Here is a 12,442-nt window from a genome sequence, read left to right on the forward strand (position 1 = left end):
AGAAAAACCAAGTTGTCTACCATTAGGACGCACATCAGCTCTCCGGGCCCCCCAGAAAACATACGAGTGTCCCACGATCCAAACAAGGCAGGGTTCCAAACCTACAAGAAAAGGGGACAAAAGGAAAAGAAAACCAACCAATATTCAGATAACCAGCCGGGCCCACACCCCCCCAGCGACAAAACCACCCCCCGTACATACCCTACACCAACAGCTGTGGACGAACGTACAACAAGAACCTCCTAGACTCCCAGCGCCCAATGCGTTTGACCGCATCGTCGTTCAATCCCCAGCGTGCAGCCTCAGTGGCCGCCCCGATCCGAAAGGAATGAGATGCAAACCTACTGGCATCCAAACCCAAAGAGCCCACACACCTTCTGAACACCGATACAAATTGAAAACGAGATAACGACGACCCGTCCGCATGCATTAAAAATGAACCGGGCCGCGAAGGGCGGATTGCCCAGTAATCCCGAACCGCCCCTACCGGGCACAGCGGTGAAGACGGCACCGCGAACAACCGGACACGGACCCCCTTGCCACTCTGGTCCGTTTTGGACCGTCGAAGGAGGATAGTAACCCCCTCCCGACCGACAGAGACATCCTGACCCAATAGGCCCCCCGGCACCGTCCGGGAGGAGCTGACCAATTCCCCAATCCGGAAAGCCCCGAAAAAAGCGAGAGAAAAGGCCGCCCTAAACAACACCACCTCGTAACTCGAGGCGCAGTGCTCCCCCAATTGCCGGCAGACGTCCTGCAAAAGAGCGAAGGACACCGGGCGCCTAGTGTCCCTCCTCCGATAAGCCCTGGAATAGCCCCGTAACGCTTGTCTCACCACGAAGTCCTTCGTGTAATCCTGACAACCCAGAAATTTAAACAGAAAGGCCAAGCCGGACAACTTGCGAGCCACAGCGGAAGCCGACGCGCCCCTCTCAAAATGATCAGAGACAAAAGAAAGTAACACCCACCTGACCTCCGGACCCAGAGGATCCACCGATGCCACCCGCAACACCTCCAGCCACTCCAACCATACCTTGCAATAAGCCGACCACGTGGACTCGCTCACCGACTTCCTGATCCATCCAGCGAGGACCCCAAGGCAATCCCCCATAGCCACTCCGGACACGTGACTCCGCGTTGCTCCGCTGCCGGTGCCAACTCCCGGAACCTGTCCCACTGAAAACGAGACAGCGCGTCAGCAATATCATTCTTAACCCCCGGAATGTGCACAGCGTACAGGAAAACATTCAACCGTAGACACCGCAAAACCAAATACCTGAGGAGGCGCACCACCGGCTGAGACGAAGCCGACGCGCGGTTGATCACCTGAACCACCCCGAGATTGTCGCAATGGAGGCGAACCTTCAGGTTCCTGAACTCCGCCCCCCAAATCTCCAGGGCCACCACCACCGGGAACAGTTCCAGCAACACCAAGTTGCTGACCAGCCCCGCTACCTGCCATGCCCCCGGCCAAGGGGCGGCGCTCCACGCCCCCCGGTGAAAAGCCCCGTACCCCGCCGAACCAGCAGCATCGGTAAACAGTTCCAAATCAAAGTTGCTGATCGGCCCGGCCATCCACAAGGATCTACCATTGTATGTGGCCAAAAAACCGTGCCACAGACGCAAGTCGTCCCTGTGTTCCCTGTTGAGCCTGACGAAGTGAGTGGGCAACTTCACCCCCGAAGTCGCCGCCGACAGCCATCGGCAGAAAACCCGGCCCATGGGCATAATGCGGCAGGCAAAATTCAATTTACCCAGCAACGACTGCAAGCTGCGCAACTGAATCTTGCGCAAACCCAGCACCCCTTCAATTTCAGCTCTCAAAGCCCCCAATTTATCCTCCGGTAGGCGACACTCCATGGCCTCCGAATCCACGACAATGCCCAGGAAGCTGAGCACCGTGGTCGGGCCTTCCGTCTTGTCGGGGGCCAACGGAATGCCGAAGCTCCCGGCCACATGCTGCAACGTGGCAAGCAGGATCGCGCACCCGTTGGAAGAGGGCGGGCCCACACACAGAAAGTCGTCCAAATAGTGGATCACCGAATTCACACCGGAAACCTCCCGAACCACCCACTCCACAAAGGAACTGAAGGTCTCAAACAGCGCGCACGATATGGAGCAGCCCATAGGAAGGCAGCGATCCACATAATACGCCCCTTGCCACCGGCAGCCCAGCAATCGAAAACTGTCCGGGTGAACCGGGAGCAACCTGAACGCCGCCTCAATGTCCGATTTGGCCATCAAGGCCGCACCCAGGCCACCGCGGCGTCAAAGGAAATGTAAGACACCGTACAGGCATCCGGGTCGATGGCGTCTTTCACAGACCCACCCTTTGGGAAGGAGAGGTGGTGAATGAGGCGAAACTTGTTGGGTTCCTTCTTGGGAACCACCCCCAACGGCGAAACCACCAAGTCACGCACCGGCACCTCCGAGAACGGGCCCGCCATTCGACCGAGAGCCACTTCCTTGTGCAACTTATCCGACACCACCAAAGGGTGGCGCAATGCCGAACGCAAATTCCTCGCCACCGGCGGCACCGAGGCCAAAGAGCAAGGGATACGAAAACCCACCGCAAAACCCTCCCCCAGAAGTCGGGCAGCCGCCCTATCGGGGTACCTATCTAGAAAAGGCCGCAGCCTTTCCACCCTCACCGGCGTCGTCCCCTTTGTGCGAAGGCTCTCCGGACCGCCCTTTTCCGGACTTAAAACACCGAGCCAAGGCATGGGAACCTCCGCAACCGGAGCATTCATGTTTGAAGCGACATGTGCCACCGAACTTACAGGAACCCTCATTAAATAGCCAGCAGAAACCCCTCCTCTTTGCGGCCGGCTGTCCCGGGGTCGCAGAACCACCGGCCCCCCCTGGAAAAAACTGATTCGGAGCCTTCGCAGACGACATGAGCCGCATCCACAGGCTGATGTCCTTGTGGTCCCACCGCAAGGACGGCCTAACCGCCTTCCGCTGCCGGAACTGTTCGTCGTACCGCAGCCAGGCCGACCCCCCGTAAACCCGATAGGCTTCCCCTACAGCGTCCATGTAGCAGAACAGGGCCGAGCAGTTTTCCGGCGCCTTTTCCCCTATGACGCCCGCCAGAATGGCAAAGGCCTGCAGCCAATTGGCGAAGGTCCGAGGGATAAGCCGATAGCGTCGCGCCTCCTCGTCCTCCTTCTTGCGCTCCTCCGGTTTAACCCTGTCCAGGTGAAACTTCTCGAGGGGCAACAGCGTGAAGATTTCCACGTACTCACCCTTCCAGATCTTCTCCCGGACTTCCTGCTTCAAATGTGCCCCCAATGGGCCCTCAAAACAAACATATACCTCACCTTTCGCTGAATCGTCCAGGCGAACAGCGTCCGCCTTCCCCTCCTTCGCCGTCCCGGTCTTGTCCCCCGCCGCCCCGGCCGTCACTGCCACCACTGCCGGCGCACCAACAACCTGGGGAGGGGCCCCAGCCCCCCCCGCAACTAGCCCCGTGGAAGACGGCCCCGCCAGCCCCGGGGCCCCCCCCGGCTCCGTGCCCGAGCCCCCCGCCGGAGGCACCCAAGCCGCCGCTGGAGACAAGCGGCCCCCGTCCCCCGGGGGCAAACGCCCCAAGAGGTCCCGTAGACCCAGGAGGAAGCCCCTCAAACCCCCATCATCACCCCCTTCCGGGGTCCCCGCCCCCACTGGCCGGGACACCCCCACCCCCGAGCCCCTCCAGCACTCCCACCCCCCACATCAAACAAGCCCCGCAAATCAGACAAAGCCAGAGAAGGAATTGTGACCTCACCTGTCTGCCCAGGGGGGGCGCCCCCAGCCGCCGATCCAGCCTCCCTCGTCGCCGACCGACCACCGACATCCTCTTCCACATCCGATCCGGACACCTCGCCTTCCGAACGATCGTCCCCGGGCACCGCCGACATCCGTCCACCAGGTGTCGCACTCCCGCCATCTGCAGAGCCGAGCGACAGGCGTCCACGCCCCCGTACTCCAGCTCCGCCCGACGGAGACCTCTGTGAACCAGCCGAACTTCCGATGACCCGGCCACGTGACTTGCCCCGCCGCGTCATCTCTCTGCGCCCAGCCGAGGCCGACTCCGAGTCCCGCCGATCACTGCTGCCACCGGCCGCCATGAAGCCGCTCCCACGCCGAGGCACCCCTCCGACCGGAGCATCGCCAGTAGGGGAGCCCGCCAGTCCAGTAGCACCCCGGCGAGAGGGACGGGGAGAGACCGAAGGCCGCCTCCCCCCACTACCCCCAGAGCTCCGTCCATGCAGAGGATTCCTCCCAGAGGCGCGCACGGCCGCAGCAGGAGTACGCTTAGCCGGCGGCCCTGAAGGGTCCCTGTCTGGGCTCCTAGGATGACGCTGAGCTCGAGGGGAAGGGTCCGGCGAAAAACGCTCCGGCGGCCGTGACCGCCGAGCCCGCGGGACCGCAAGCCCCTCCGAATCCTGTGCAGAGTCCTGAACCCCCATCAACGTGGAGACCTGGGACCGGAGCCACTCAGTCCCCTTCACCGCGGCAGCGGCCTTGATTTGCTCCAGCAAAACGTCCAAATCCGCCATCACAGACCAGGGAAGCTGAGGTGAGATGCTCTGCAGTGAAAAAGGTGGGTGACCAAGCTTCTTCTTCCTTCGTCCGTTGAACTTCCACTGACCTCCAATCTGAGGGGCCACCCCTCCTAACTGTACCTCAACCCCTCCCAAACCTGATACACCAATCCCTGAATACCCCCCAACTCAAAACAATTTAATTTAACTCACACCTGCCCTGTCTCCCCTCTTCACATGGTCATGTCTGCCCTGCGCTATTTTTTTTTTTTTTTTTTTTCCCGCTTCGGGCCTTGCTTTATAGCCTAAAAGTAAAGCCAAAAAAAGAGGCTTTTTGTTGGGTTTAAGGGTGCAGTGAGTTTTAAACGGTTGCTGAACTTTACTGCTGAACTTTGCAGAAGCTCTTTTTATCCATTCTTGACCTGCTATCGTGCTAAAAATGGCCTATCATTAACATCTTTTTTTTTTTTCACAGAAAAAGAAAAAATAGACAGGAAAAAGGTTAAAGTACACAAATAAAGATTAAATACACATGAAAACAAGTAAAAAAAAACCTGAAAAAAAAACAAATATAAAGAACACTAACTGAACTACCCTAAATAAACCCCCAAATACCACACCCTGACCCTACATAGAAGTAAAAAAAGAGTATTTTTTTTTTTCCCCGAACTAATTTCACCTAAGCAGTGTCAGCTTCAGCTAGATTTCACAAACAGGGAAATCCATAATTTTGCATGAAATCATTTTTTTCCATTCCTACACTCATTCTAACTCAATGCCCATTTCCATCAGTACTTAACCAATGACAGGTATTAGTTCATATTACATTGATTTTTGTTTTAAATGAATCCACAAGCCATACTATTTTCCCCCTTTTTTATGAAGGTCCCTGGGGCAGGTTGGGATTGTTTTCCTGGAAAATTGTGTTTGATATAACACCAGCTCCACAAATACAGAAATAAAACAGTGCGTGGGGCCTGAGCGTCAAACAATTACGTCTCAAAGGGAAAAGAGGAAAATGGAAATTTCTTTGTTCTTTATTATATATATATATAAGAGAATAAGAGATTAGTACGATGGTAAGAGACACTTTAGATTGCAGCGTGGCAAAGTCAATGAATGGTGTAAATATCACCCAATTTGCTACAGTTGTTATATGACACGACAATATCCAGCAATAATACAACAAAAGAAGACGAAAAAACAAAAACATTTATTTTTAACCACTTAAGCCCCGGAGGATTTGGCTGCTAAAGGACCAGGGTTTTTTTTTGCGATTTTTTACTGCGTGACTTTAACTGACAATTGCGCGGTCGTGCGACGCTGTACCTAAACGAATTTGACGTCCTTTTTTTTCCCACAAACAGAGCTTTCTTTTGGTGGTATTTGATCACCTGTGCGATTTTTTGATCATGCGCTATAAACAAAAAAAGAGCGTAAATTTTGCAAAAATAACAATATTTTTCACATTTTTTTATATGAAATTCCCCAAAAAAAAAAGTAAAAATCAAAATTTTTTAACATTTTTCGGCCAATTTGTTTTATGCTACCTATGTTTGGTAAAAAAAATCGCAAAAAGCGTATTTTGATTGGTTTGCGCAAAAGTTATCGCGTTTACTAACAAAGGGAAAGATTTTTGTCATTTTTGGTGTTTTTTTTTTTAACGCGTAATGGTGGCGATCTGCGATTTTTTTTTTCGGTACTGCGACATTGCGGCGGACAGATCGGACCCTTGACTGACATTTTTGACACTTTTGGGGGTACCAGTGACATTACTGCAGTAATCAGTGCTATACATATGCACTGTTACTGCAAAAATGACACTGGCAGGGAAGGGGTTAACTTTATTGGACAGGGAGGGGTTAAGTGTGTCCTAGGGGCGTGATTCTAACTGTGTAGGGACATTCCTATTGGTGTAAAAGCAAAGATCAATCGTTCTACATAGTAGAACCGTCTGATCTTCACTTTTACACAGGGAGAACTGACAGGCAGCTTGTTTACACAAGCTGCTCTGTCTTTCTCCCTTCACAGGAGCGATCGCAGTGTGACTGGCGGACATCGAGTCCGCCGGTCACACGCACTGACTTGTCTGTGAACGAGCCGCGGCGGGCGCGCGCCTCGGCGGGCGCGCGCCCGCCCGCGATAGGCTCGCAAGTCAGTGACAGGCGAGTGACGTACCGATACGTCACTCTGCCTGGCCGGGGCTGACCGCCGCAGTATATAGTCGTGCGGCGGTCGGCAACCGGTTAAAGAAAATATTTTTATTGTTTAATGTTTTTAGACGAACGGCAGATCAGATGTATACAGCGATTGCTCCTTCTAGAAGAAATGGTTCTGATTATTTTGCCCACTTGCTTCATGCATTTAATGTAAACCCGAACTGGATGACATTCAGTTTGCTTTGTGCATCGTGTATCCAACAATTGTCATGTATAATTTATATACTGTTACTATGTAATATACACTTTTTAATCAGAGTATCAAGTCAAGTAAACTCCTGGGATATTAATCTGGTCAGTTAAGTAGCAGAGGGGGTTTTTAATCAGTTTCAGCTGCTTTGGTGTTAATGAAATGAACAACAGGTGCACTAGATGGGCAACGATGAGACAACCTCCAAAACAGGAATGGTTTTACAGGTGGAGGCCACTGACATGTTTTCTCCCTACTCATCTTTTCTGACTGTTTTCACTAGTTTTGCATTTGGCTAGGGTCAGTGTCACTACTGGTACCATGAGGCTATACCCGGACCCTATAGAGGTTGCACAGGCAGTTCAATACCTCCAGGATGACAACAATACGTGTCATTGCCAGGTTTGCTGTGTCTCCCAGCACAGTCTGAAGAGGATGGAGGAGATTCCAGGAGACAGGCAGTTACTAGTATATTTTTTTTGTTTATATATTTTTATTACATTTTTCGACAATACATAAAGTCATAAAAGGAGAGAGGAAAAAAAAAGGGGGGAAAAATCAGAAAAAGAAACAACAAATAACAAGTAAAATTAGGTTTATACCTCTATACTGTACATCTGTGTCATTACCAGCTTTACTGCACCTTAATAATTCCTAAACCAAAGGGAAGAGAGACAAAAAAAAGAGGGTAAGGGGGTCTCTCATTGTGATATTATTATCAAAACATTAGTGAAAAATTTCCCCAAAAAATTATCGTGAAGAAAAAACTTGTGAGAGAAAGAAAAAAAAAGAGGGGGTCTCTCATTGTGATATTATTGTCAAAACATTAAGTGCCGGTTCACACTTCCGCGTTTGAGGAGATCGCATGTAATTCGGAGCGCATTGCTCCTAATTACATGCGACCTGATATGCGGATGCGAGTTCAGCCATACAGTTTGTAGGGCTGAATTTGCACTGTATCCGCACCAAACATGCACATGAGGCTTTTTTTGAGCCGCAGTAGATTCTGTGCGTACTTGCAGATCGCATTGTGATATGCGATCGCAACTGGGGGTGTTGTTAACTTTTAATTGACACCCCCTGCGTATCGCATATGGCAGTATGAACTGCCAGATGTGTGGATGCAATGCGGGACTACTAGGGCTGCAACTAACGATTATTTTGTCTGTCGACTAATCTAGCGATTATTTTTCCTATTAGTCGACTAATCGAACGATTATTATTTTTTTTTTTGCTTAATTGAGTGTTCTTTTTTTGATTAGCTAATTAATCCTTTGAATAACCAAAAGTACAGACCCCTCCTCCCAGTACAGACCCCTCAGTAAGCCCTCCCACCTGGTACAGACCCCTCAGTAAGCCCTCCCACCTAGTACAGACCCCTCAGTAAGCCCTCCCACCTAGTACAGACCACTAAGTAAGCCCCCCTCACAGTGTACACCCCTCAGTAAGCCCACCCACCTAGTACAGACCACTTAGTAAGCCCCCCTCCCAGTGCAGACCCCTCAGTAAGCCCTCCCACCTAGTACAGACCACTTAGTAAGCCCCCCTCCCAGTGCAGACCCCTCAGTATGCCCTCCCACCTAGTACAGACAACTTAGTAAGCCCCCCCCTAGTGCAGACCCCTCAGGCTCACCTGCGATCACATGATGCTGCTGGAGTGGCGCGTGACGTCTCGTCTGTGTGGGACAGTGGGAGGGATCATCGGTGTTAGCGTCAGTCTGCAGCCACAGAGAGTCAGCTCAGTTGATGCACAGGCGCAGCCGCCCCAGGACGTCATGACGCTCACAGTGGCTGACGTAGAAGAGCCGGACACTCTGGACTGGAGCGCAGCGGGGGCCAGGGGCGGGGCAGTGCAGCCTGCAGTGGCCCCAATCAATGCAGCGGCCCGGCCGGCAATGCGAGCAGGGGGCGTGTGACGTCACGCGTGACGCGTCGACGCCTTTCATGCACGTCGACGTATTTTTGTAGTCGACGTGATCGATTACGTCGACGCATCGTTGCAGCACTAGGGAACACGCTGCATATTCGCAGCGTTCCCGCATCGCAGAAGTGTGAACCGGCACTCAGTGAAAAATTTCCCAAGAAATCAAGAACTTGTGAAAAAATAAAAAAATAAATAAATAAAAAAGTATTAGAGTACTAGATGAGTAACTTCGGTAAAATTAAAGGAAAACTGCAGTTCTGAATAAATTAGAATCTCCGATGTTACAGTTCTGCAAGATAATGAATAACCTTATAATCTGCAGCGAGCTTTAATTCTTTGAGCAGTTACACTGTGTTGCTTCCAGTGCTTGGCCACTGTCAATATTCCCCTGCCCTCTAATTGTAGGATGGGGAGCTGGACAAACGGCTGCCACCTTGCTGCAGCAGTCTTAAAGTTGTTAAAGTCTGGGGTCTCTGCTAAAAAAAAAAAAATATATATATATATATATATATATAATGTTTGGGGGGTTCTAAGTTATTTTCTTGCAAAAAAAAAAAAAAGATTTTAACTTGTAAACAACACGTGTCAGAAAAAGGCCCGGTCCTTAAGTGGTTAGGCCTAGATGTAGGCAGGACAGGGAGGATGATCAGTACTGCGGCAATTACAGGAACGACGCCCTGTGTGCTGGGCCGCTGATAGGGGGGGGGGACCACCGCTCCTCTTTTAGGGGGTTTGAGCACACGGGGGGGGGGCCACACAGGGAGTGGGATTAGTGATGAACTCTCTGGAGCTGAAAGTCCATTAGGGGCGCAGGGGCACCGCCCCCCCCCATCCATGCGTCCAGCCCCCTAATCTACATGCAGGGTGCCGGACGCATGGATTCCAATGGGGGTTTTTTTTTTTGAAGCACGTGATTAGAGCCAGAGGCTCTAAAAGGCTTCAAAAAACTGTGGGCTTTTGAAAATAAATATTCGCTATTGTCTCACGGATCCTCCTCCTGGCCAATCAGGAAGTGGGTCCTAAGACCCATTTCCCGATTGGCCGAAAGGAGAAGCCATGCCATTGGCCAAGGAGGAGGAGGGAGGAGAGGCAGAGGACTGAGGGGCACCGCTGCTGCTGCCTGTCCAAATGTCCAGGGAGGGTCGAGTGAGCCAGCGATGGGTGTGTGGGCTGGTGTGGTCCGGGGGGGGGGGTATGGTGTGGTCCATCTGACGCCCCCTCCCCCGGCCAGTTAATTTACTCTCATAGGCTAAAAAAAAATGTCACCCTTATCCCCAAAAATGACAGTCATAGTAAAGCATATCTAAAACTTTTCTTGTTTTTTAATAGAGTTAGGAAGTGTTAGATTTCCTGTTTTTGGACTCATCCTGATGGCAATGGTCACCAGAACAAATAGAGAGAATGAATCTCCCTAATGGGGACACAAACAGCATTAAAAACATTAAAGAAAAGAAAAAGAAAATTGACTTTCAAAACACTTTGTTTCTCTGCATCAATCACTCCCTTGATTTAATCCCACTACTTGCATTTGCGATTAGAAAGATATCAAGCCCACATTTAGAGTCGCTAAAAATGTTGGCCAAGAACCTTGTATCGAATGATGATGATTGTGATGATAATGATGATGAATATTAAAATGAGGATGATGATGATAATGAAATGGATATGAAATGTGTTCTCTTCAAACCTTAGTAGATAGTCCTCATAATGTCATTCTGTCCATGTTGATATTAAAAATACAGGCTAAATGTAATACCATCTACTGTAGGACACCAATTACTATAATCTTTAGACATACAATTTTCCTGAACAAATTAGATGCTTATTTCAATTGTTTCAGATCAAAAACATCATGAATCTGAAGAACAAGACTCAAGTGATCATGTTTGAGTTTTCTGGTCTTACTGATGATAAATTAGTTGCTCTGTTCCTCTTCGTGCTCTTTTTAATAGTTTACATGGTGACCGTGCTTGGAAACATTGGGATGATGGCAATGGTACATATCTCACCCAGCCTCCACACTCCAATGTACTACTTATTGAGCTATCTGTCTATGGTGGACCTATTCTACTCTTCAGTAATTAATCCTAAAATGTTGTCTGACCTCCTTTCCGAGAGAAAATTAATCACATTCATGGGTTGCGCTCTTCAGTTCTACTTCTTTTGTGCACTAGTAGGTACAGAGATCTTTGTCCTCGTAGATATGGCGTATGACCGTTATGCTGCAATATGCCACCCTCTCCACTACATCTCAGTGATGACTAAGAAGAAATGTCATGGTCTTGTGATTCTCTCGTTCTTTGTTGGCTTTGTGCAGTCAGTTGCACAGACCAGCAGTCTATTTAGTCTTGAATTCTGTGACTCTAACCTTATAGACCACTTCTACTGTGACATCCCTCCTCTAGTCAGGCTATCCTGTTCGGAAACCCGCACCTGCACCATTGTCACCCTTTTCTTTGTGTGTTCTTGTTGCTTAAGTTCAATGATGATCATCCTGGTCTCCTATACCTTCATCATGTCTTCTGTTTTACGGATAAACTCTACGGCTGGCAGGAGGAAAGCATTTAGCACCTGCTCCTCGCATCTTATGTGTGCGTCCATCTTCTATATTACAGTTTTCTGTACTTACCTTCATCCATCCTCCAGTAACCTCAAAAAACAAGAAAATGTGGCCTCTGTATTCTACACGGTGGTGACTCCAATGTTGAATCCTCTTATCTACAGCCTGAGAAACCAAGAGGTGAAAAAGGCCATCATAAGACTGCTTCAAAAAAGCCCCCATGAACATGTATGATATCATGATACCTATCCAGCTTAAAAATACCTAGATCAAAAGATGGTTGATGATAACCTGTGTGGAAAGAGATATAGAAGTAGTCAGTAGAGCTTTCCTACTTGTCATGGTAAATCAGTTTAATCTCAGCTAATTCAAGATATGGCTACATGGAAAACCCTGTATCGCAAAAGGTCTCCAAATGTTCTAAACAAAGGGCCAGTTTACTGTCCTTAAGACTTTAGTTGGGTCGGACTGTGGCCATTGGGAGTAGAAAAGATCTTGACATTACTGGGGGAAAAAAAATGTTGTGCCCCATCATTGGTGTCATTGGACCTCGTTATTTGTGTCATTGGAAAAAAATGTGCCCCATCATTGGTATCATTGGGTCACATTATTGGTGTCATTGGAAAAAAAATGTGCCCCATCATTGGTATCATTGGGCCCCATTGTTTGTGTCATTGGGAGAAATTGTTCCCCATAATTCGTGTCATTGGGTCCCCTTGTTGTTCTCATTTGAAGGAAAAGTGGCCCATAATTAGGTGTCGTTGGGCCCCATTGTTGGTCACATTGGGAGGAACAGTGTCATTGGGTGTCATGTGGATCCATTGTTGGTGTCTTTGGGATAAATTGTGCCTTATCATTGGTATTAGTGGGAGGAATTGTGCCACTTCGTTGGTGTGAGTGTGGGGAATTATGGCCCCAAGGGGAAGATAAAAGCAAACAAAGGGCTGCATCTTGCCCCAAGGCCACAGTTTGGAGACCACTGCTGTATAGTCTTCATAAAATGTTAAAGAGTCATTGACCCTT

General features: G+C 49.7%; 1 protein-coding gene across 1 annotated transcript; it reads left to right on the plus strand.

Moving 5' to 3' along the window:
- Positions 1-10,711: 10,711 nt before the first annotated feature.
- Positions 10,712-11,653, plus strand: LOC309553024 (olfactory receptor 5AR1-like; the record flags this gene model as incomplete). The annotated part of the gene is made up of 1 exon (XM_082253925.1): positions 10,712-11,653. One exon carries the CDS (start codon positions 10,712-10,714, stop codon positions 11,651-11,653), a length of 942 nt encoding a protein of 313 aa, XP_082110051.1.
- Positions 11,654-12,442: the final 789 nt, after the last annotated feature.

The sequence above is a fragment of the Pelophylax lessonae genome (assembly GCF_965119305.1).
Source record: "Pelophylax lessonae genome assembly, chromosome: 4".
Classification (NCBI taxonomy): Eukaryota; Metazoa; Chordata; class Amphibia; order Anura; family Ranidae; genus Pelophylax; species Pelophylax lessonae.